The 26,818-nt window shown below is 38.4% G+C and overlaps 1 protein-coding gene across 2 annotated transcripts; it reads right to left on the bottom strand.

Annotated features, from left to right (window-relative positions):
* LOC136261535 (probable serine/threonine-protein kinase kinX) lies at positions 1-26,818 on the bottom strand. 2 transcript variants are annotated; one of them, XM_066055549.1, is made up of 7 exons: positions 26,709-26,818; positions 25,398-25,535; positions 21,176-21,325; positions 8,409-8,558; positions 7,801-7,950; positions 7,582-7,740; positions 1-1,128 (listed from the first exon to the last, which is right to left on the bottom strand). In XM_066055549.1, the coding sequence occupies exons 1-7, from the start codon at positions 26,799-26,801 to the stop codon at positions 79-81; spliced, it is 1,890 nt and encodes a 629-aa protein (XP_065911621.1). In that variant the 5' UTR covers positions 26,802-26,818; the 3' UTR covers positions 1-78. The 2 variants fall into 2 exon arrangements, with proteins under 2 accessions (XP_065911621.1, XP_065911622.1); XM_066055550.1 differs by lacking the exon at positions 25,398-25,535.

The raw sequence follows: 26,818 nt of genomic DNA, 5'->3' as shown, positions 1-26,818 counted from the left end.
TAATACAGATAACTATAGATACAACAATCTTCACTCAAACAATGAAAGGAAATATCTAAATTGTTACTACACATTTAGTTACTTGTTAGCTTCATGTAGAGCAGCACTCAATCTGTTTATTTCTACCTCCCTTTCCATCAATTGTTCATTTGCTCTTATTTCTTGAATTCTCAAATGTTCTTCAAATTCTAGTGAATTGTCACCAGTAACTAAGTGTTGTCTTGGGATAGCTGTTTTCAGAGTTTCCATCGTTTCGCACACTTCAGCAATTACAGGACGTAATTTAGAGCTATCATGAAGACAAAGTAAGATCAAATCCTTTAGTACCCTTGGTTCTAGGATTCTGTCTAAGTAAAGTTGCCGCCTTTCTACTTCTGACAAGACAACCTTCTTCCCCAAGACTTCATCGTAATGTGTTTCAACGGCAGGTTCAGGCCATTCATGAGTCATCAAGTGTATCATCACACAACCTAGTGAAAACACATCTACTGGTTTACCATATTGTGGCCTAGTTGAGGTAGCTTCTGGTGGAAGGAAGTAAAGTGTACCTGGAGCTAGTGTGTGTGATCTAGTCCCATCTGGATCTATCAGTTTAGCCACACCAAGATCGGCAATCTTTGCAGTGAGGTGTTTTGTTAATAGAATATTATTGGAGGAAAGATCTCTGTGTATGATATCTCGAGCATGTAGGTACCTCAAGCCAAGTGAAATATCATGAATTATGAGAATCTTTACAGGCAATGATGTGTCACTATGTACATGGGTGTATTTCTTCACAAAACTAGTCAAACTGCAGTCCATTTTTTCCATCACAAGCCATGGTAGTTTGGCATCTTCACTGGGGTAGTGGATACCTAGGAACTGGACTATGTTGGGATGAAATAGTTTACTGCATTTAATGCACTCCTCCAAGTAGTTCTTTTTAACCACTTCAAATTCTCTCTGTTGTGCATAGTTAATAATAATAGCATGGATGTCCTTAGCAGCACAAATTGTTCCATGTAGTGACACTTTCTTCACAACTCCATAAGCACCTCTTCCTATCTCTTCATTCAAGTCTACCACTTCTTTCAGTTCTTCAATGTTCTCCAATGGGTCCAATGCTTTTGCTAGTTGTGTTTCCAAGTCCTACAAATAACATATAAAACAATATTACTATCATAGAATTGGTAATTGCAGTGACCATGAAGGATAGCAATTTCCTGTCACACAAATTATGCAGAATAATTCCTCACACATTTGCCATGATGATACTGTATGGCTGAACAAAACATATGTTCAAAACTATTTAACTCCTATACTCACAACTGATTTTTATACTAGATGATGCCTTTGATCCAGCACACTTAAAACTAGCTGGATATTAAAGATGCAGAGTTGATTTTTACAGCTTGTCATTCTCTATTATAGGAACACAGTGCATGCATGATGCTCATCATGTATACATTTATTTCTTTTTGCTTTCTTTGAATTGATTAACAGATTGTGTGTAAATCACAATACTGCTGTATACATGCACAACTGGCTGTAAAAGAAGCATACCTGGTTTCTTGCACAAGTTTTGTAAAAAGAGTTTGTACATGTGTCAGTTTGTTTGTAACCATGCACATATTTTTAAAACAACTTGACACATGTGTGAAACTGTGAAAGAAAAGAATACTGTATAAAACTATCTAATCCAAAACAGCCAAGCTGTAAAAAAAGTGTGCGGCCCTCAGAAAGGCTATGGTGAAAAAAGATGTGAAATCCAAGGTGGCGGCCAAGAAATGGCTGTGATGGTAGGTTAATGGTAAAAATTTTAATAATGACAATTCAGGTGAATTTTTGTGCCGCTTCACAAAATTTACCTAAATTGTCATTATTAAAATTTTTACCATTAACCTACCATCACAGCCATTTCTTGGCCGCCACCCTGGATTTCACATCTTTTTTCACCATAGCCTTTCTGAGGGCCGCACACTTTTTTTACAGCTTGGCTGTTTTGGATTAGATTTCATTTCTTTTTGTATTTGTATACCCCAAAGCCGGCCTATGGCCAGCTTTGGGACTTTTAAAACCTATTTTTACTACAGGAAGAAGAAAAGATGAAGTAGATGTACTTTAAATATTTTATCAGTAAATGTACAAATTATATATATATATAATACATATGTGACCGGATTTGCGAAAAGGGGCCTTCCAAACAAATCCAATTTGCCAACTTTGACAATTGATAACTTCAGATTGGAAAGAGCTATTGCCTTGAAATTTGGACAGTGGTGCGCACCACTATAGCTGAATAAATGGTGAAATTTTCAGGTTAATATGTTACTTGAACACTGCGTTATGATCTCCAACGTTTACGGAATTGGATGTGTGTGGAAGACCCCTTTTCGCAAATCCGGTCACATATATTGATTAAAGAAATCTCCATGGTGGTTTCTTTGTAACTGAACACTCTACAAGGTGGCTTCTTTTAATTGCTCTCTCTACAGGGTGAATTGTTTGTAGCTGAACGATCTACAAGGTAACTTCTTCTAGCTGATCTCTCTACAGGGTGATGTGTTTGTAGCTGAATTCTTTACAGGTGATTTGTTTGCAGCTGAGCTCTTTACAGAATGGTTTCTTTGTAGCTGAACTCTCAAAAAGGTAACTTCTTCTAACTGATCTTTCTACAGGGCAATTTGTTTCTGGCAGAATTTTCTACAGGGTGATTTCTTTGCAGCTGAACTCTCTACATGGTGGTTTCTTCGTAGCTGAACTCTCTACAAGGTAATTTCTTCTAGCTGATCTCTCTACAGGGAGATTTGTTTGTAGCTGAACTATCTACAAGGTAACTTCTTATAGCTGATCTCTCTACAGGGTGATTTGTTCGTAGCTGAATTCTGTACAGGTGATTTGTTTGCAGCTGAGCTCTTTACAAAATGGTTTCTTTGTAGCTGAACTCTCTCCAAGGTAACTTCTTCTAACTGATCTTTCTACAGGGTGCTTTGTTTGTAGCTGAACTATCTACAAGGTAATTTCTTCTAGCTGATCTCTCTACAGGGTGATTTGTTTGTAGCTGAATTCTGTACAGGTGATTTGTTTGCAGCTGAGCTCTTTACAGAATGGTTTCTTTGTAGCTGAACTCTCTACAGGGTGATTTGTTTGTAGCTGAAATCCCTACAAGGTAACTTCTTCTAGCTGATCTTTCTACAGGGCGATTTGTTTGTAGCTGAGTTCTCTACAGGGTGTTTGTTTGCAGCTGAATTCTCTACATGGTGGTTTCTTTATAGCTCTACAAGGTGACTTCTTCTAGCTGATCTCTCTACAGGGTGATTTGTTTGTAGCTGAACTCTCTACAGGTGATTTGTTTGTAGCTGAACTCTCTACAAGGCGATACTTCTAGGTTATCTCTCTACAGGATTCCTTGTTTCTAACTGAACTCTCAACAGGGTGATCTGTTCATAGCTGAACTTTCTACAGGGTGATTTGTTTGCAGCTGAACTCTCTACATGGTAGTTGAACTCTCTACAATGTGACTTCTTCTAGCTGAGATCGAATTCTCTACAAGGTGACTTGTTTCTAGCTGATCTCTCTACAGGGTGACTTGTTTCTAGCTGAACTCTCTACAGGTGATTTGCTTGTAGCTGAACTCTCTACATGGTGGTTTCGTTGCAGCTGAACTCTCTACAAGGTAACTTCTTCTAGCTGATCTTTTTACACTGCATATTTGTTTGTAGCTGAGTTCTCTACAGGGTGATTCGTTTGCAGCTGAACTCTCTACATGGGAGTTTCATTGTAGCTGAACTCTCTACAATGTGACTTCTTCTAGCTGAACTCTCTACAGGGTGATTTGTTTGCAGCTGAACTCTTTACATGGTGGTTTCTTTGTAGCTGAACTCTCTACAAGGTAACTTCTTCTAGCTGATCTTTCTACATGGTGATTGATTTTTTTGCAGTTGAACTCTTTACATGGTGGTTGCTTTGTAGCTGAACTCTCTAAAAGGTGACTTCTTCTAGCTGAACTATCTACAGGATGATTTATTTGCAGCTGAACTCTCTACATGATGATTTCTTTGTAGCTGAACTCTCTACAGGGTGATTTATTTGTAGCTGAAATCCCTACAAGGTAACTTCTTCTAGCTGATCTTTCTACAGGGCGATTTGTTTGTAGCTGAGTTCTCTACAGGGTGATTTGTTTGCAGCTGAACTCTCTAGGTGGTAGTTTCTTTGTAGCTGAACTCTCTACAATGTGACTTCTTCTAGCTGAACTCTCTACAGGGTGACTTGTTTTTAGCTGATCTCTCTACAGGGTGACTTGTTTCTAGCTGAACTCTCTACAGGTGATTTATTTGCAGCTGAACTCTCTACATGGTGGTTTCTTTGTAGCTGAACTCTCTATAAGGTAACTTCTTCTAGCTGATCTTTCTACAGGGTGATTTGTTTGTAGCTGAATTCTCTACAGGGTGATTTATTTGCAGCTGAACTCTCTACAAGGTGACTTCTTCTAGCTGAACTCTCTACAGAGTGATTGATTTTTTTGCAGCTGAACTCTCTACATGGTGGTTTCTTTGTAACTGAACTCTCTACAGGATGATTTGTTTGTAGCTGAACTCTCTACAGGGTGATCTGTTCGTAGCTGAACTCCCTATAAGGTAACTTCTTCTAGCTAATCTTTCTACAGGGCAATTTTTTGTAGCTGAGTTCTCGTAACAGGGTGATTTGTTTGCAGCTGAACTCTCTACATGGTAGTTTCTTTGTAGCTGAACTCTCTACAAGGTGACTTGTTTCTAGATGATCTCTCTACAGGGTGACTTGTTTCTAGCTGAACTCTCTACAGGTGATTTGTTTGTAACTGAACTCCCTGCAAGGTGACTTCTTCTAGCTGATCTCTCTACAGGGAGATTTGTTTGTAGCTTAACTCTCTACAGGTGATTTGTTTGCAGCTGAACTCTCTACATTATGGTTGCTTTGTAGCTGAACTCTCTACAAGGTAATTTCTTCTAGCTAATCTCTCTACAGGACGATTTGTTTGTAGCTGAACTCTCTACATGATGGTTTCTTTGTAGCTGAACTCTCTACAAGGTGATTTCTTCTATAGCTGATCTTTCTACAGGGTGATTTGTTTGTAGCTAAACTCTCTACATGATGGTTTCTTTTTAGCTGAACTCTCTACAAGGTGATTTCTTCTTCTATAGCTGATCTTTCTACAGGGTGATTTGTTCGTAGCTGAACTCTCTACATGATGGTTTCTTTGTAGCTGAACTCTCTACAAGGTAACTTCTTCTAGCTGATCTCTCTACTGGACAATTTGTTTGTAGCTGAACTCTCACATGATTGTTTCTTTGAAGCTGAACTCTCTACAAGGTGATTTCTTCTAGCCGATCTTTCTACAGGGTGATTTGTTTGTAGCAGAACTCTCTACAAGGAAACTTCTTCTAGCTGATCTCTCTACAGGGAGATATGTTTGTAGCTGAACTCTCTACACGTGATTTGTTTGCGGCCGAATTCTCTACATGATGGTTTCTTTGTAGCTGAACTCTCTACAAGGTAACTTCTTCTAGCTGATCTCTTTACAGGGTGAATTGTTTGTAGCTGAACGATCTACACACTTCTTCTACCTGATCTCTCTACAGGGTGATTTGTTTGTAGCTGAACTCTCTACAAGGAAACCTCTTTTAACTGAGCTCTGTACACGGTGAATTGTTTGTAGCTGAACTATCTACAAGGTAACTTCTTCTAGCTGATCTCTCTACAGCATGATTTGTTTGTAGCTGAACTATCTACAAGGTAACTTCTTCTAGCTGATCTCTCTACAGGGTGAATTGTTTGTAGCTGAATTCTGTATAGGTGATTTGTTTGCAGCTGAGCTCTTTACAGAATGGTTTCTTTGTAGCTGAACTCTCTACAAGGTAACTTCTTCTAGCTGATGTATCTACAGGGTCACTAGTTTGTAGCTGAATTCTCTACATGGTGGTTTCTTTGTAACTGAACTATCTACAAGGTGACATCTTCTAGCTGATCTTTCAACAGGGTGATTTGTTTGTAACTGAACTCTCTACAAGAAAACTTCTTCTAACTGATGTCTGAACAGGGTGAATTGTTTGTAGCTGAACTCTCTACAGGGTGATTTGTTTGTAGCTGATCTCTATACAGGTTACTTATTTCTAACTGATCTCTTGAATTCTGTTCATGGTGACTGCTCTATTAGGATGACTGCTCTATTAGAGTATCTCGATCTCGCACTTGCTACACCAAGTTGGATTTCGTGTTATAACTCCGTGGCTTTAAGTCTGATTCTTCTACACCATTGAAGAGCCTTTCTAAGATGATAACTCCATCTGTACAGTGAATTTCAAAGCATTACCCCAAGCGGTTTATCTGGTAGGCGTGGCGAGTATTCGTTTTTTATTAGCTAATCTCGGTTGCATAATTGTTACACACTGTTGGTTTGTTGTTGTATCTTCCTGGTTTTTAGCTCGATTTCTTTCAAACCACAAAAGGTTTGAGGTTCAATAGTTAACCTATTCACCCACCGATTTTCAGCTTCTTCCCATACGCGGTTTACCCTGTAGGCGTGACAACATATTGGTGTTATTTTTTGTGCATAATCGCTCATAACTCTTTGCCTGTTTATGGTATTCCAGCCAAAGTTGGTACCGAGATGCGCCTTTATACCCCCCTTCTGTGTGCCAAATTTCAAGGCAATCGAATAACGCGTTCGCGTTTTATAGCAGTTTTTGTAAGTGTGTGAAAAGAGGAAGAAAAATAAGAAGAAAAAAAAAACCAAGAAACTAAGCCAATTTTTGAAGTCGCATATCTCAGGTATGCCTGAAGCGATTTCGCTCAAATTTTGAATGTGGAGTACTGAAGTTGGAGGGAATGTACACAGCAAAATTTGTCTTGTTTCATCAAGGCAGCACAGAGCTACGGAGGTGCGAAAATTGCGTTTTCTTTCTTCCTGTCAATATACTCACGGGGTTGCGCGCCGGCTTCTTGGGCCGCACGACACACTACCGTGTGTCTTGATATTAAATCTTTAGCTTTTGCAGTTTACTTAATTCAAGGTTGTCTCCTGATACATGCCAGACAATCACAATCACAACAGTGTAGTATAGAATGATGTACAAGAAATCAAGTACAATATCAACACTCACAAGTTTAGTTTACAGTAGCAACAAAGTGACACTGTTACTAAGGGTCAAGCACAAGTGTTAATTATAGTAATGTAGCACTCGCGAAATTCTATTTTTGCAACCTGATACATATGAAAGCTACAACCATAAAGTGTATGTTCTGTATAGTTGAGGAAAGATTTACATTAGCTTAGTTGATGTTTCATTTGTCTGATGAATTCTAGCAACCATTCACTGTATTTGTAAGTTTTATCCTTAAACTTCAAAACTTGTCTCTTGCAATAACTCTCTGCTTAAAAACTTGTGAATTTATATACTTCATCAGGATGTTTTATGGTTGCCAAATGAAAGCAAATGGAAGCACTATTTTTATTTGTATGCATGTAACAATTTTATATATATAGACATTTTGGTCCATGGAGGATAACACACAGTTAGATATGTACATGTGTAATAATATTATATGCATAAATGCATAACATACTCTTTTTTGTTGCAGTATTTCTTCATGAGTCATTTGTAGAGTCTCCTTACTATGCCGAACTTCATGTAATGTAACTCCTATCTGGTCCAACTCAGTACTCTGGCGTCTTATGGTATCTTCTAACTGACTGATCTTGTTTTCTTTCTCATTAGCTTGAACCTGTATCAGTAATGTGGATTAAAGGACAAGTACTTGTATATAGCACAAACATATACTCACACTGAACTGTTCTATAATTCTCTGATGTTCTCTTTCAAGATTTTGCTTGGTATTTTCTGCTTCCCTTTTTGCTACCTCAAACTGATTAGTAAGGTCTCTTTTATCATCTTCCATTAGTTTGATTAGCCCATCCTTCTCCTTAGCTTTACTCTAAAGAAATACATGTATACATTCCATTGGCAGCTGCAATGAATATCACTGTACTACTAATGCAAAGCACAGCTTTCTAATTTTGATTGTAAATATAAAGCACTCAGCCAAAGATTCAGATACACTAGATGTATTCATTCTGCAAGACAGTCACACTTAACGCTTGTATTGTGTACAGCAAGTAGGGAAATTCTTTGTTCATATTATTCTCAAATTGTTGTGTAAAGTGATTCCAGGAATAGAGTGCACCTTAAAGTGTTACAGGTACATGTCTTCTGAAAATTTATTCATTTATTTCATTGAAAGCGCAATTCATTAATTTTTTACAAATTGTAGCTATATTCCTACCATCATTCAAAATCTATACTAGTATAATGGTGGATTATTATAAGTAACCTGGTATTCAAAATTGTGTACCATGTTATGTTGCGACCCTCTACACATATATAAGCACTCACATGCAATTGATCCACAATTTGTTGATGTTCTCTTTGAAGAGTTTGCTTAATATTATCTGTTTCTTGGATTGTTGCTTCAAGCTTAGTAGCAAGATCTCCTTTATCATTTTCTAATTGCTTAATTTGCTCCTCCTTTTTGTGAATTTTAATCTGAATGTATGCCAAGCACATATGCATATACGTACACAGAGCATATTGTAACAGTTACTACCCCCAGGATTCTGTGTGCACTACATGACAGAAAATGACCAACACTGGACAAGGAATTGACAAAATTGCTTATTCCTGTCTATATATGTAGTTCTCTTCTTGTGTCAGACTACTACTACTAGGCAAAACCTTGTGGTCTATATAGCATAGCTACAGGCATAACATCTGACATACTCACAGACCAGTGCACTTTGGCAAAATAATCATGTTAACAATCTACATAATATTATTCAAACTACTGACACAAACTTCTGTGATTCATTAAATACAACATAAGTTTTTCTGCCATATTTCCCATTTTAACCATCTTATATAATAGCTATACTCAAAGTCTGATTGTTTCGTGAAGTACTTATACTCCAGTATGTGGAGGGATCTAAAAGTAACTTGCTTCATGATAACTAGCTTATTACTGGGTGGTAACTAACTTATCACCCAAAGTTGTTAATTAGTGAGTGGTAGCAAACCTTGAAGCCAGCCATGTTACACAAGTAGGGAGAGGCAGATGGGGGTTTAGAAAACCCGGACCGGACCAGGTCAACTTCTTCAAGTAAGCCAATTCACACAATAGCTATAACATACAATTCACACAATAGCTAGCTATAACATACACTCTTCACCTTGTAGCCACTCTGCCAAGAACATAATTAGCTAGCTACGATGGCTCAGACTGCAACAGCGATCGCGATCACGCACGAAACTTCATCCACGATAAAACAACCTAACTAAACTATTAAAATACTTTCTACTACATTTCACTACACAATCGCTACAAAGCTACAAGCTCTTTCTGCTGTACTCAACCATAGATAATACTCGATTATCTATGACTCAACTATTACACACACTAGTGACCACCCGAATTTATTAGAATCGCGATATACAAAGTGAAAGGAACTAAGATAACAGCAAACCTTCAAACTTATGTAAAAGAATGGTCATGGATGACTGGCTAAACTAAGAAAGGTAAGCTAGTGTCCATGCAGGGTAGCTATATAGAGATTTCTGGAGTAGTAAGGTTTGTTCTATTTAAAGCTTACCTTGACATGTAGCTATAACTACTCCATTACTCATTCATCACTACCAAAATAAATTCAGAGGTTTGCTGTTATCTTAGTTCCTTTCACTTTGTATATCACGATTCTAATAAATTCGGGCAGTTACTAGTGTGTGTAACAGTTGAGTACAACAGAAAGAACTTGTAGCTTTGTAGCGATTGTGTAGTATAATGTAGTAGAAAGTATTTTAATAGTTTAGTTAGGTTGTTTTATCGTGGATGAAGTTTCGTGCGCGATCGCTGTTGCAGTCTTAGCCATCGTAGCTAGCTAATTATGTTCTTGGCAGAGTGGCTACAAGGTGAAGAGTGTATGTTATAGCTAGCTATTGCGTGAATTGTATGTTACAGCTATTGTGTGAATTGGCTTACTTGAAGAAGTTGACCTGGTCCGGTCCGGTCCGGGTTTTCTAAACCCCCGAGGCAGACTGGGTAAGAAAGATACATTGCTTAATGATTAGTAACTTGGAATGGCCATAATGTAAGGTTTCTGTTACTTTAGCCAATTCACAATGAATGAATTACCTAGAATACAATCTGGTTTATAGGCTCTGATTTGCACTGGAGTATAAAATAGGTACACTTGGGCAATATCTTAGATATCACCCTTGTCCTCGGTTTCACACCATGGATTCAGGTGCCAACTATAACTATGATATTGTCCTCGTGCGAAAACATAATTATTAGTAAAGGCTGGAGGAAGGACAATTGAGTTGGTCAGGCCATTGTAGATGTTGAAATTGCTACTAATATGCATGCATGGTGTCTGAGAGTGGTGTTACTGCACTCTGCAAAGTGCAAAGCACTAGCATTCTAGGGGGTCTAAAGGCAACCCCCTCCCCCTAGAAAATTGAAAAAATAGATGCTCAGATTTACAATTTTAGTGCTATTTCACTAAAACTATATTCCTTCCAAGATTTTCACAGGAAGCCCTGCATGGCCCCCTTACAATGGCCTATATTTTATAGTTATGACACACTTATGAGGGATATGACTAAAATATACGCACAACTCACTCGAGTGAGAGTATGTATATTTAGTCATATCTCGAATAATCGTGTTATAACTGTTACGTATATTCTACACCCCAGTAGATGAAACGATTATGGATAGCCATCTATAGTGAAACACTGCCTGCTGGAGATCAAAATCAGTAGAATTTCTTGATGGATCAGATGTTTTAGACTCTTAGTGGTTCCATGCCCACCTAGTCGCGATTAGTGAGTTATCTACGAAGGAGACAAGAGTTCATCGAAATTCGTTCCAGTAGCTGAGGTGAATAATTGATGGTTGATTTAGGCACTTGTTATTAGAGACTTGTTTACTGTTTAGATAAGGATTTTGCGGAATGTGTGGTAAGCATAGCCACAAAGCGTGGTATTTTATAGTTATAACACGATTACTTGGGATATGGCAAAAATATACGCACTCGTGCCGCACAACTGTTATATTCTACACCCCAGTAGATGAAACGATTATAGATAGCAAGGTATAGTGAAACAGCACCTGTTGAGTAGACATCCTCGATGGATCAGACGTTTTAGATTCTTTAGCAGTGCCATGCCCATCTACTCATGATTAGTGAAGGAGAAAAGAGTTAGTGAAGGAGACAAGAGTTCATCGAAAATCCTCTTTGCTCAGGTGAATGATTCTAGGCTCTTGTCAGTACTAAAGGCTTGAAATCCTTGATGGATCAGGCATTTTAGACTCTATAGCGCTGCCATGCCCATCTTTTCGCGATTATTGAAGTTAGTGAAGGAGATAAGAGTTCATCGAATATTGCTCAGGTGAATAATTGTTGGTTGATTTAGGCGCTTGTTATTAGAGACTTGTTTACCATTTAGATAAGAATTTCGCGGAATGTGTGAAGTTACACCATATATGGTAAGTGTAGCCACAAAGCGTGGTATCTCAGTTATATACCACAGTTTGCCGTGGTATATCAGTTATATACCACAGTGCAGCACTTTTGATCTACACCACAGGTGTGGTATATATATATGTACCATTTTCACACCTCAGATCAAAGGCTCAGACTGTTGTATATAAATGATATACCACAGCAAACTGTGGTATATAACTGATATACCACACTTTGTGGTGTTCCACAGCATTCCATGTGCAGGTCTCAACAGTCAACAAACTCTCAACATTTACATTCCATAAAGTCCAGTAAACAACATTATGCAACTTGTTCAACCCAGGAGGTGATACTTATAAGAGGCCTGTTTCTATGGCAATTATAGTTGTATTAGACTTTGAAATATTTTGATTGATTATTAAGCAATAATTGTACATTTAAACTTTGTATATAATCACATAGATATAATCATATAGAGAGTCTCTCACTGTCTCTATAATGTCCTTTATGGGTCAAACAGCTGATCAACTGATATGTCTTTTAAAAGCTCATCAATGTCATCTGTACTGTCTTGATATGAACGAGAAAAAGATATTGGACAGCTTGAAAAGTTGCAACTGTTAAAGATAAATGTTGGAGCAGGGGGTGGCAAGTGTTGCTTTGTAACAAACTGATCTTGGCTAATCAATGAACTTCTATGACTTACAGCTGTGGTAGAAGAACCATATGCCACCAATTCTGTGCCACTACCATTTTCACTAAATGACTGGTCATCTGTAAATCATCGCTGTGGCAGTCAAATTGAAACCTCTTGCCTGGTTGATCCTTGGGGTGATCCAAGGCAGCGAGTGCGTATCGGGGTGTATCACGCGCTTGGACTTCCTGGGCTTGCTGCTCGGCAGCCTTTGTACATTCTCCAACAGTGTTCACAGCACTAGTTGTAGCACTTGCCTTTCGCTTCAACATCAGGCGGTATGACTCACGATTCATGTCGCACAAATCGTCTTTAGCATTGTCTTTAGCCAGCAGAGAAACGCTTGGTGGTGAAAAGTCGCGGCAGTTAACACAGGGACACCAGCCAGGCACTTGTAAACAATAATGGCTTGCTAGTTCATCTTCAGGTAACAATCCAACGTTGTCTTTAACAATCAATGTTTTACTTACGACTGTATTACTACCGTGAGCAGTAGACATGACAATGAAAGTAGTACATAACAGTTATAACCCGGATACTCGGGATATGACGAAAATATATGCACTCGCGCCCTGCGGGCGCTCGTGCATATATTTTTGTCATATCCCTCGTAACCGTGTTATAACTATAAAATATCTAATCCAAAACAGCCAAGCTGTAAAAAAGAGTGCAGCCCTCAGAGTCTCGGCACCAAATTCACCTGAATTGTTGTTATTAAAATTTTTACCATTAACCTACCATCACAGCCATTTCTTGGCCGCCACCTTGGATTTCACAACTTTTTTCACCATAGCCTTTCTGAGGGCGGCACTCTTTTTTTACAGCTTGGCTGTTTTGGATTAGATTTCACTTCTTTTTGTATTTGTATACCCCAAAGCTGGCCTATGGCCGGCTTTAGGGCTTTTTAACCTATCATTTTTTTCTTTACCACAGGAAGAAGAAAATATGAAGCAGGGTGATTTCTTTGTAGCTGACCTCTCTACAAGGTTATCCTTCTAGCTGATTTCACTACCGGATGACTTGTTTGTAGCTGAACTCTCTACAGGGTGGTTTGTTTGTAGCTGAATTTTCTACAGGGTGATTTGTTTGCAGCTAAACTCTCTACATGGTAGTTTCTTTGTAGCTGAACTATCTACAATGTAGCTGAACTCTCTACAGGGTGACTTGTTTCTAGCTGATCTCTCTACAGGGTGACTTGTTTCTAGCTGAACTCTCTACAGGGTGATTTGTTTGTAGCTGAACGCTCTACAGGTGATTTGTTTGCAGCTGAACTCTCTTACATGGTGGTTTCTTTGTAGCTGAACTCTCTACAAGGTGACTTCTTCTAGTTGGTCTCTCTACAAGATGACTTGTTTCTAACTGAACTCTCTACGGTGTGATCTGTTCATAGCGGAACTTTCTACTGGGTGATTTGTTTGCAGCTGAACTCTTTGCATGATTGTTTCTTTGTAACTGAACTCTCTACAAGGTAACTTCTTCTAACTGATCTCTCTACAGGGCAATTTGTTTGTAGCTGAATTCTCTACAGGGTGATTTGTTTGAGCTGAACTCTCTACATGATGGTTTCTTTGTAGCTGAACTCTCTATTAGGTACCTTCTTTTGGTTGATCTGACTACAGGGTAACTTGTTTGTAGCTGAATTCCCTATAGAATAACTTGCAATGTAATATAATTGAGTAAATTGTAAATGCAGCTGAATGCTTTATTAGGGTGACTGTTCTATTAGAGTATCCCGATCTCGCATTTGCTACACGTAGTTGTATTTCAAATCATAACTCAGTGGTTTGTAATCCGATTCTTCTGTACTACTGCAAGGACTTTCTATGATGATTATTCCAGCTACATACTGATTTTCAGCTCATTGCTCTAAGCGGTTTGCCTGGTAGACACGAAAACTAATAGTTTTCTTATCCATAAAAATTGATTGCATAATTTTGACACAGGTCGGGTTTTGTGTCATATCTCCATGGCCTTTATCCCGATTCCTTTCAAACCACAAAAAGGCACTCCTACGATGGTTGCTCCATCTACATATCAATTGTCAACTGATTCCTCAAAGGAGTTTACCCTGTAGGCGTGACAGACCTTCAACCTTATTTTACGTAAATAACCGGTCATAGCTCCATGAATGTTCATCGGATTCCTACCTACGGAGATCCGCCTTAATGAGCCCTTTAAGTGTGCCAAATTTCAGCCCGATCCGAGTACGCATTCGTGTTGTATGGCGGATTTTGCGAAGTGTGCGAAATGAAGAAGTAGAAGAAAAAAACGAAGAAATTAAAATGAAATTTTGTTCGCTCGTATCTCGGAAATGGCTGGAGCGATTTTCTTCAAATTTGGTGTGCAGACTCCCCTAGCTGGCCGGCACCTCTCTAGCAAATTTGGTTCCAATCGGATAAGGGATCACAGAGCTACATAGGTGTGAAAATTGCATATTGTTTCTTCCTGTTAATATACTCAGGGGTGGCACGCCGGCCTCTTGGGCCACACGACACACTACCGTGTGTCTTGATATATCATGTTTAATATTTTTCCATTAGTAGCTATACAGTAAACTCATGCACTATATACAGCTGAAAAGCCTTATGCATAGCTACATGGCTACACTTGAAGGCAGTATACTGGTTTGTCTGCCTTTCACTCAGTAAAAGAAGCCAAGTGTAATAAGCTAGGAAAATGCTAATGATTATTTCATGAAGATTAAATTGTTACTTAAGGATGCTGGTTTAGAATCAAAGAAGGTACCTGCTGTACAAGTGATAGCAACTGTCAGCACACGTGATCTGACATAGATACCACAATCTATACCTATGGTACAAATAATGTGAATGCTATACTGTGCTGTAAGGTGATTGTAAGTACTGTATATACTCACTGCCATGAGTGCAATATGGAAAAAATACAAGGGGTGTAGCATGAGGGCATGGGTGAGAAACTAATACAGTACAATGTGAAGCCAAGTGCTGTATTCAGCTTGAGACCACTAATTTTCTTCATATTGCACTAGTGTGCAGGTGCTTTAACTGGTTTAAAGTGGTCATCTTTGTTTGGAACGTTCATTCTGTAGACTTGAACCATGTTGGTTTTCAGCCATCAGACACATGGTAAGTGTCTATATACATTGATCATTTAACAAACAGGTTGCATTGTTTTGGCAACTTCTGGCAATTTGAAATGTTACACACATGATCAGCAATGCTGCATTTTACATTCAGCGCTGTATGGAATTATTAACACTCTTATTTGTTAGATTTTGTTTCCACGCAAGTGCTTTATATGTAGTTTTGTGCTTTAGTTAGGCTGAGAAACAACTAGCTACTCATGCCAATCTATAAAATGGATGTGTAGATATGATCTTCTAAAGACAGCATGTGATTGCATGGAAGTAATATAGTTCGAGCTGGTCAGCTAGTTGCTCCAGCTCCACAATATTGGTCTGACTCAGCCCTGACCAACCATACTGTCTCCTCTGGCCATGTTAGTCAAGTACATATGCAGTATCTTTTAAACAATTTCTTGCAATGAAATGGATATGATACAAGTGTCAGCCATTGTAAAGATTACAGAAACAGATTACTACAAATAGTTAAGACACAGCATACTTAAACATAATTGAAGCCCACCATGCAAGATTTTATGACAATCAGTATGAATTAAATATCTTTTAATTGGCTTGGTATTAAAGACATGAGCAAACCACATTCCCAGTGTATTGCCTGGACATTATCACAGTTATACAATAAGTGGCCCATTTGATTCACCATGCAAGGGAATCAAGACACACGGTAGTGTGTCGTGCGGCCCAATAAGCCGGCGGCGCGTAACACCCGTGAGTATATTGACAGGAAAAAAGAAAACGTAATTTTCGCACCTCCGTAGCTCTGTGCTGCCTTGATGAAACTAGACGATTTTTGCTGTGGACACTCCCTCCACCTTCAGCACTCCACATTCCAAATTTGAGCGAAATCGCTTCAAGCGTTCCCGAGATATGCGACTTCAAAAATTGGCTTAGTTTCTACGTTTTATTTTTCTTCTTATTTTTCTTCCTCTTTTTGCACACTTACAAAAACTGCTATAAAACGCAAACGCCATATCCGATCGCCTTGAAATTTGGCACACAGAAGGGGGGGGGGGGGGGGGGGGGGGGGTATAAAGGCGCATCTCTGTACCAACTTTGGCTGGAATACCATAAACAGGGAAAGAGTTATGAGCGATTATTCACGAAAAATAACACCAATATGTTGTCACGCCTACAGGGTAAACCGTGTATGGGAAGAAGCTGAAAATCGGTGGGTGAATAGGTTAACTATTGAACCTCAAACATTTTGTGGTTTGAAAGAAATCGAGCTAAAAACCAGGAAGATACAATGAAAAAACCAACAGTGTGTAACAATTACGCAATCGAGATTAGCTAATAAAAAAACGACTGCTTGCCACGCCTACCAGGTAAACCCCTTGGGGTAATGCTTTGAAAATCGCTGTACAGATGGAGTTATCATCTTAGAAAGGCTCTTCAATGGTGTAGAAGAATCAGACTTAAAGCCACGGAGTTATAACACGAAATCCAACTTGGTGTAGCAAGTGCGAGATCGAGATACTCTAATAGAGCAGTCATCCTAATAGAGCAGTCATCCTAATAGAGCAGTCACTTGAAGAGAATTCAAGAGATCAGCTAGAAACAAGTAACCTGTATAGAGATCAGCTACAAACAAGTCACCCTGTAGAGAGATCAGCCACAAACATTTCACCCTGTAGAGAGATCAGCAAGAAGAAGTTACCTTGTAGGGAATTCATGCAACTATAGAAAGAGATAATTCAGCTAGAAGAAATCACCTTGTAGAGTTCAGCTACAAAGAAACCACAATATAGAGAGTTCAGCTACAAACAAATCACCCTGTAGAGAGATCAGCTAGAAGAAGTTAACTTGTAGAGAGTTCAGCTACAAAGAAACCATCATGTAGAGAGTTCAGCTGCAAACGAATCACCTGTAGAGAGTTCAGCTACAAAGAAATCTCCCTGTAGAAAGATCAGCTAGGAGAAGTTTCCTTGTAGAGAGTTCAGTTACAAAGAAACCACCATGTAGAGAATTCGTTTACAAACTAGTGACCCTGTAGAGACATCAGCTAGAAGACGTTACCTTGTAAAGAGTTCAGCTACATAGAAACCATTCTGTAAAGAGCTCAGCTACAAACAAATCACCTGTACAGAATTCAGCTACAAACAAATCACCCTGTAGAGAGATCAGCTAGAAGAAGTTACCTTGTTGATAGTTCAGCTACAAACAAATCACCCTGTAGAGAGATCAGCTAGAAGAAGTTACCTTGTAGAGAGTTCAGCTACAAAGAAACCATCATGTGGAGAGTTCAGCTGCAAAGAAATCACCTGTAGAGAATTCAGCTACAAACAAATCTCCCTGTAGAGAGATCAGCTAGGAGAAGTTTCCTTGTAGAGAGTTCAGTTACAAAGAAACCACCATGTAGAGAATTCGTTTACAAACTAGTGACCTTGTAGAGACATCAGCTAGAAGAAGTTACCTTGTAAAGAGTTCAGCTACAAAGAAACCATTCTGTAAAGAGCTCAGCTGCAAAACAATCACCTTTACAGAATTCCACTACAAACAAATCACCCTATAGAAAGATCAGCTAGGAGAAGTTACCTCGTAGAGAGTTCAGTTACAAAGAAACCACCATGTAGAGAATTCATTTACAAAACTAGTGACCCTGTAGAGACATCAGCTAGAAGAAATTACCTTGTAAAGAGTTCAGCTACATAGAAACCATTCTGTAAAGAGCTCAGCTACAAACAAATCACCTGTACAGAATTCAGCTACAAACAAATCACCCTGTAGAGAGATCAGCTAGAAGAAGTTACCTTGTAGAGAGTTCAGCTACAAAGAAACCATCATGTGGAGAGTTCAGCTGCAAACAAATCACCTGTAGAGAGTTCAGCTACAAACCAATCTCCCTGTAGAGAGATCAGCTAGAAGAAGTTTCCTTGTAGAGAGTTCAGCCACAAACAAATCACCCTGTAGAAAGATCAGCTAGAAGAAGTCACCTTGTAGAGAGTTCAGTTACAAAGAAACCACCATGTAGAAAGTTCAGCTACAAACTAGTGACCTTGTGGAAACATCAGCTAGAAGAAACTACCTTGTAGAGAGCTCAGCTACAAAGAAACCATTCTGTAAAGAGCTCAGCTGCAAACAAATCACCTGTACAGAATTCAGCTACAAATAAATCACCCTGTAGAAAGATCAGCTAGAAGAAGTCACCTTGTAGAGAGTTCAGCTACAAAGAAACCACCATGTAGGGAGTTCAGCTAGAAGAAGTTACCTTGTAGAGAGTTCAGCTACAAAGAAACCATCATGAAGAGAGTTCAGCTGCAAACAAATCTCCCTGTAGAGAGTTTAGTTAGAAGAAGTTACCTTGTAGAGAGTTCAGCTACAAAGAAAACATTCTGTAAAGAGCTCAGCTGCAAACAAATCACCTGTACAGAATTCAGCTAAAAACAAATCACCCTGTAGAAAGATCAGCTAGAAGAAGTCACCTTGTAGAGAGTTCAGCTACAAAGAAACCACCATGTAGGGAGTTCAGCTAGAAGAAGTTACCTTGTAGAGAGTTCAGTTACAAATTTATAGAAACCATCATGTGGAGAGTTCAGCTGCAAACAAATCACCTGAAGAGAGTTCAGCTACAAAGAAACCACCATGTAGGGAGTTCAGCTAGAAGAAGTTACCTTGTAGAGAGTTCAGCTACAAAGAAACCATCATGAAGAGAGTTCAGCTGCAAACAAATCTCCCTGTAGAGAGTTCAGTTAGAAGAAGTTACCTTGTAGAGAGTTCAGCTACAAAGAAACCATCATGAAGAGAGTTCAGCTACAAACAAATCACCCTGTAGAGAGATCAGCTAGAAGAAGTCACCTTGTAGAGAGTTCAGCTACAAAGAAACCACCATATAGAGACTTCAGCTGCAAACAAATCACCCTGTAGAAAAATCAGCTACAAACAAATCACCCTGTAGAAAGATCAGCTAGAAGAAGTCACCTTGTAGAGAGTTCAGCTACAAAGAAACCACCATGTAGGGAGTTCAGCTGCAAACAAATCTCCCTGTAGAGAGTTCAGTTAGAAGAAGTTACCTTGTAGAGAGTTCAGCTACAAAGAAAACATTCTGTAAAGAGCTCAGCTGCAAACAAATCACCCTGTAGAGAGATCAGCTAGAAGAAATTATCTTGTAGATAGTTCAGCTACAAACAAATCACCCTGTAGAGAGATCAGCTAGAAGAAGTTACCTTGTAGAGAGTTCAGTTACAAATTTAAAGAAACCATCATGTGGAGAGTTCAGCTGCAAACAAATCACCTGTAGAGAGTTCAGCTACAAAGAAACCACCATGTAGGGAGTTCAGCTAGAAGAAGTTACCTTGTAGAGAGTTCAGCTACAAAGAAACCATCATGAAGAGAGTTCAGCTGCAAACAAATCTCCCTGTAGAGAGTTCAGTTAGAAGAAGTTACCTTGTAGAGAGTTCAACTACAAAGAAACCATCATGAAGAGAGTTCAGCTACAAACAAATCACCCTGTAGAGAGATCAGCTAGAAGAAGTCACCTTGTAGAGAGTTCAGCTACAAAGAAACCATTCTGTAAAGAGCTAAGCTGCAAACAAATCACCTGTATAGAATTCAGCTACAAACAAATCACCCTGTAGAGAGATCAGCTACAAGAAATTACCTTGTAGAGAGTTCAGCTACAGTAAAAAGAAACCACCATGTAGAGAGTTCAGCTGCAAAGAAATCACCCTGTAGAAAATTCTGCCACAAACAAATTGCCCTGTAGAAAGATCAGTTAGAAGAAGTTATCTTGTAGAGAGATCAGCTACAAAGAAACCACCATGTAGAGAGCTCAGCTAGAAGAAATTACCTTGTAGAGAGTTCAGCTACAAAGAAACCATCATCTAGATAGTTCAGCTGCAAACAAATCACCTGTAGAGAGTTCAGCTACACACAAATCTCCCTGTAGAGAGATCAGTTAGAAGAAGTTACCTTGTAGAGAGTTCAGCTACAAAGAAACCATTCTGTAAAGAGCTCAGCAGCAAAAAAATCACCTGTACAGAATCCAGCTACAAATAAATCACCCTGTAGAGAGAACAGCTAGAAGAAGTTACCTTGAAGAGTGTTCAGTTACAAAGAAACCACCATGGACAGTTCTGTAATAAATATATGTATTATATATATAATTTGTACATTTACTGATAAAATCAGAAATATTTAAGGTACATCTGCTTCATCTTTTCTTCTTCCTGTGGTAAAGAAAAAAGATAGGTTTAAAAAGTCCCAAAGCAGGCCATAGGCCGGCTTTGGGGCATACAAATACAAAAAGAAGTGAAATCTAATCCAAAACAGCCAAGCTGTAAAAAAGTGTGCGGCCCTCAAAAAGGCTATGGTGAAAAAAGATGTGAAATCCAAGGTGGCGGCCAAGAAATGGCTGTGATGGTAGGTTAATGGTGAAAATTTTAATAACGACAATTCAGGTGAATTTTGTGCCAATTGACCAAGCGGCACCAAAATTCACCTGAATTGTTGTTATTAAAATTTTTACCATTAACCTACCATCACAGCCATTTCTTGGCCGCCACCTTGGATATCACATCTGTTTTCACCATAGCCTTTTTGAGGGCCGCACACTTTTTTACAGCTTGGCTGTTTTGGATTAGATACACAATATCTTGCCGAATTAAGAACACGACAGAAAAACCTCCATAATAAGGACAAAGATTCTGGTCCCAACAGATATCTGGTTCCATACAATTATAACAAAAAAAAAATTTTATTGCAACAAAAATGGATCAAAATTTACTGGTCCCAAAGTGTCCATTGTAGAAAGGTTTCACTGTATGTATTCAGTACACAAATTGCTTACAAAATATTTCATGTGTATATACATAAAGACACAAAATCTCACATTCAGTTGTTCCACTTTTTGTTGATTTTCCCTTTGAAGAGCTTGTCTGACATTTTCAGTCTCCTTCATTGCTGCTTCAGTTTGAGCTACAAGTTCTTGTTTATCATCTTCCATTTTCTTAACTGTCTCATCTTTCTCTGGAGCTTTATACTGTGTACGTATATATGGACATGCATAAGCATAGTTTACGCACTTACATGCATACGGAGTCATAGCAACTAAGTAAATGTATCCTTTGTGCAGTCACTTACTTAATGAACCATAAACAGTCCAATAATGTTTACAATTTAAACATCACATAAGCACTGGTGCTTGCTATGGCTAGATGTCAAGAACATGCACCAATCTTAAATAACCATAAGCCAGCTCATAGTCTCATGAATTATTATTATATGCAGACATCTTCAATGACTAAACATAAGTCCTAAAAACACAACTAGACTTCTGGACAACTTACTGGTTGATGACAACTGAAAAGTTTACTATCAAGTATAGCAATATGTACATTATCTTCTCTTGCTTTCACCACACTAATATATATATAATAATGAAGTTTAATAATTTACGTAAATGGAAACGGCTTGCTAACGTTTGTTGATATGCTACTTGCAACCATGAAGAATGGTGTGCCCATATAGCCAGTTGATTTAGGTTTGAGAGCCAAGTGCTTAGTCACCATAGTTGACTTGCTGACTCTTACTCGCATAACCCACCCAAAAATATTAACATTGTTTTAATTTTCTGAGTCCGGAAAAGGTTGCACCTATAGTTAAGACTTCTGTTCCTTTGCCTGATTTTATAGGTTTTGTAATGAAAATCTTGTGGTTTACTCCAACCTGTTTGTTGTAAAGTTCCCCAAAGCCTATGGACTTAGTGCACGTATAACTGTTAGTAATGATATGATCAAGTTGAAGGTTAACACAGAAATCTCAACAAACACCATCTGTTGACAGAGGTTAATTAGTTTATATGAACCACACAAATTATACAGTACGATAGTAACTGTATAGTAGGGACCACAAAGGAGTAGGTGTGGCCCACGAAATAAAATCACCCTAAACCCAGCCTCAATTTTCCCTGACGATGATGAGGCAGTATTGGTGAGGTAAAACTAAGCCCAAACAAGTTTTCAGATCGACCCGAAACGTTTTCAACAAGTTGCTACGGAATTTTAATTTTTTTCTATTCGACAGAATTTTCTACTGACTGAGTAAGTAAGTAACTGACTGATGCCTTCAGACAAGCGTAACTTGATAACGGCTAAAGCTACGGGCTTGATTTTTTCACTGTTCGACGTTGCTTCGACCCGACAGGTGCCTTTTGGCACACCGCAGTACATACAATGCATTCTTCATGGACTTACCAGTGTCCTCCTTTGCGTCCCATTTATCTTTGCTGACAGGGAAAGGTGTCGATTTGGCGCGAGCATGTGATGGCTTCCCTTCGAAACGGAAATCGTCCGTATTTTTCATAGTGGCTATTTTGATTGCAAAGGCGCTTTTCAAGCAGTTCTTGATTCGTATTGCTGTGTAACGGGTTGAACATAGCCAACAGCGAATCGTAATGGATACTTCACTTTTCAGACGATAATTAATAAAATTGTGGCGCGGCATCATTTCTTTTGGTATGCGTAGATTGTAGAGGTTCTTCCGGAGAGTTCTTGATTCGTATTGCTGTGTAACGAGTTGAACATAGCTGACAATGAAGCGTAATGGATACTTCACTTTTCAGACGATAATTAATATAGCTGGGGCGCGTGGCAGCATTTCAGATGCGGTATGAGTGGATTCACCAGTCATAATAAAATTATTTACAGAAAAAGTTAACAAACAAGTACACAAAAAAAAATTTGGAATTTTCAACTAGAGTAGGGACCATAGCACATCGATAAAAAGTACTGAAACAAGTTGGAGTAGTCCATGATATTAAATCACAGTAAAACAATAAGAAGTGTTATACCTCTACTGTGCATTTCTGTTATGGTATCTTGAGCACAGTAGGGATATAACACTTCTTATTGTTTTATTGTGATTTAATATCATGGACTACTCCAACTTGTTTCAGTACATTTTATCGATGTGCTATGGTCCTACTCTAGTTGAAAATTCCAATTTTTTTGTGTACTTGTACTTAATAGCAATTCAGACCATCAGATTAATTGTTGCAACTGAAACATCGCATGTATTCTTGTGACTTCAAGCGAAATAAGACCACCTTGTAAACCAGTTTCAACTTGTTTCACCAAGCAGTAGCAACTTGTTTCAGTTGTGATAAGACTACTCATTTCAGTGAGTTTCAGTTGTCACACTTATGCAGTCTTTGTCACCAGTTAACTTGGACAATAGATATTATACATCCTTAGTGAGACCTATATATTAGAGTATGCTGCTACAGTGTGGTTCCCACACCTTCAATATCAGAAACACCAAATAGAAAAGGTCCAGCGCAGTGCTGCTTGTTTTTTTAAAAATGACTTTGTTAAAAATGACTTTTCCTATCACAGTAGTGTAACTACCATGCTCAAACATCTTAAGTGGCCACTACTCGAACACCTAAGAAATTTCTTAAAACTGATAATGTTTTACAAAACATTACATGGTCTTGTTGACATTTCATTTACACTTATACCCCTTTCAACACCTACCCGTGGACACAACCAGTGTTTCGTCACCCCTTTTGCTAGAACTGATACATATTTAAATTCTTTCCTACCCTCTGCTATCAATTTGTGGAATTCTCTACCTGATTCATTAGTTGAACTGGACAATTTGAACCAATTTAAAGATGATTTATCCTTATACCTCTTCCCAACAGACTGATTTTATGTATGATTATCTGTAGTGTGTTTATACTCTTTCTGTGAGTTCTACACAGTAATTAACAATAACAATAACATTATTAGCAACATGCATTGCCTAGATGCATAAGCTATGTATCATGTGATTATATAGACTGTTATTTTCATATAATAAAGAAAATTATTAATTTTATGTGAATGACTGCTCTATTAGAGTACCTTGATCTTCTAGCACTACTACATGTAACTCAGGGGCGGATCCAGGGGGGGGGGGCTTTGGGGGCTGAAGCCCCCCCTTCATATTTAGGCTTTACTTGATCAATATGCTGAGTATTATAATGAAATTTTGTCTTAGCATAATTATATGATCACTAATAATACAAATACTCATAAAACCACCTTATAAACATCTTTCCAAGATATTATCAGTGGATTTATGCTACAGTTTATGCAACAAGGACCCGTATCAGCATTGGAGGTGTACAAGATCGAGGTACTCTAATAGAGCAGTCAGCTAACTACTCTAATAGAGCATTCACTGGAAACATGTAGTTGATTCTGTTATGGAACTTTTCCAAATCTGCCTGCACCTATACATACAATGAAGTGTATTGGTCTGTTTAAAGGGCTTCATTCATCAACTTGTGTAGTTAATAATATGTATGGCAATACTTAATTCAGGTGCACAATTTCTATTGAAAGTGCTCTCAGATTCAATCTTGTATTGTTCAAATTTCAAAATTTTCCACTTTCAACATTATTATTCTAACATGCACCTATTCAGTGTTGTGCAATTGTGAGAGGGGTGCATCATGTATTTGGTTGTCTGTATCTACCCAAACTTTTCCATTAGCAAAATGCTTCAGAGAGCCATACCTATAATCTAAAGGCAGTATATAAAATATCTATGGGCAGAAAATATTATGAATTTTATGTGGAAATGTCTCCAAATTGCAGTATTTTAGCATCTATTTTCCTGGGGGGGGGCATGCCCCCAGACCCCCCTAGTTCCAGCATGCTTTGCATGCTGGGAAGTGTACTTCACACACCTCTACCCAAGAGATTAGTACCTTGAGTTAGCCCCCCCCCCCCCCCCCCCCTTTTATAAATCCTAGATCTGCCCCTGTAACTAGCGTGGTTTAATAAGATTTAGCAGTGTTCTTCAGTTGAAACTAGCCACTAGCTTTACAATCAGCTAAAGTTGATAGTAAGCTACATAGTTAATACTTGGAAGCTTTCTACAGCTAGTTGTGCATAAAAGAAAAATGTTCATATACTGTAGCTATTCTGCATGTTAAACAAAGAAAGCAAGTTAAGGTATGGGCTTCACAGGTTCAACCTGAAAGTATGAGGGTGCTTCACTGTCTTTCTCCAAAATTTGCCACAATCCATGCAAACACACATGTACTAAACCTGTACACATACCTTTCCTTTGGGTGTATGAGCCTGAGAATCATTTCTTAAAGAGTTTTCTGATATCGGGGAACTAGGTTTCCTTGATAACAACTGGTTGAAAAAGTCTGCTAGCACTTTAGCATTATCTCTTTCATAAGTAGTAGGTTCCTGTATAGTATAATGAACAAGACATAAAGTAGCTTTTGTACATTTTTAACATAGCATGTTAACTTTCAAATGAATCAGCTACAAAAATACAATACAGCAATTTAAAAGTGGAAGGAAGGAACACTACTATTGTAAAACCAGTAAAGCTGGCCAGGCCAGCTGTGAGCATGCACCTGGATTCTTAAAATTGTTTTCTGAAAAATGTGTCTTTGTTTGTATGTCTATTTGTTTCCTTCTGTGTTCACGTGAGGAAAATATTTACACTAAAAGCAAACCGTATGTAAGTAATGAAAGCTGCATTTGAGCCTGCATTAACCTTCCAGGTAGGCAAGCTTTGCTTTGAGGTCGTTTATTCATGTCTGTAGGTGAAGTGAGCTTCTGGAATGCATGTATAGATGTAGAAATAACAAATTTCTTCAAGGTAGAAGGCAAAAAAGGGCACATCCAGTGTTTACATGAACAAAAATAAAAGCAGCCTTGAGGCTTTCTCTAGCAGATTTGTATAAGAAAAAATGATAGACAGACTACAAAACAGTTGAATATCTATCAAGAGATAGTATCAAATAGCGCGGTAGTACTGACTGTCTCCCCCCCACCTAAAGTAATGAGTGCTGCCCAATATGCTTGGTTAGGATAGCCAGCAGGAAAAACAAAAAAAAAAGGATTTTGGTGAAGTTTAAATTTCAATATTTGACCTTCTGTGTTTTTGTTCTTGTTTTTAACACTGGATTTGATGTTAAATGCACTAAGATTCTTCTGTAAAGGTACTTTTGTTGAGTATGATGTTTCTATGATGGCATGCAGTGTTTGGGCGGGAATCCTTCATTTTGAACGGAAACCTTACTCATACTGTATGATAGTTACTGAGTAAAAACAAGTGCTCAAGTGAATGGAAATAGACTCAGGGATTTTTCTAGGGGGGGTGGGGGGGGGGCAAAGGGAGCATCCCCCCCCCTGAACTCTGTCCCAACCAGCCCAATGATGAAGCAATGATAAATTGATTTGAAACAATGATAAATTGATTTAACAGCCCAGCCTAATTTAAATTCTGCCCCCCCCCCCCTCAATTTCTGAAAAACTTGGAATGCCCCCCATGAATTTATTTTCTAGAAAAATCCCTGTAGACTGCAATAAAAATATTTAAAGATTATTGTAAGGTGCTATTCAACTTACAGTTTTCTCTACAGGTATCCATCTTTCTTTCTGTGTTGCATTTGCCTTCTTTTCTACACGCAAACATTCCTCCATAACATCATCCTTCAGCATAACCACCTGGTGCTGTA

Source organism: Dysidea avara, chromosome 7 (genome assembly GCF_963678975.1).
Source record: "Dysidea avara chromosome 7, odDysAvar1.4, whole genome shotgun sequence".
NCBI classification, from domain to species: domain Eukaryota; kingdom Metazoa; phylum Porifera; class Demospongiae; order Dictyoceratida; family Dysideidae; genus Dysidea; species Dysidea avara.
Note: the sequence above shows the minus strand (reverse complement) of the source record. Positions and strands in the feature narration are given on the sequence as shown.

Excerpts from the sequence above, each read along its gene's own strand:
- LOC136261535 (XM_066055549.1), bottom strand. The coding sequence starts at position 26,801 with ATGCTGAAGGATGATGTTATGGAGGAATGTTTGCGTGTAGAAAAGAAG. Across the intron at positions 21,326-25,397 it reads CTCATACACCCAAAGGAAAG|TATAAAGCTCCAGAGAAAGA; the intron begins GTATGTGTACAG and ends ATACGTACACAG. Across the intron at positions 1,129-7,581 it reads AAATACTGCAACAAAAAAGA|GACTTGGAAACACAACTAGC; the intron begins GTATGTTATGCA and ends TGTTATTTGTAG.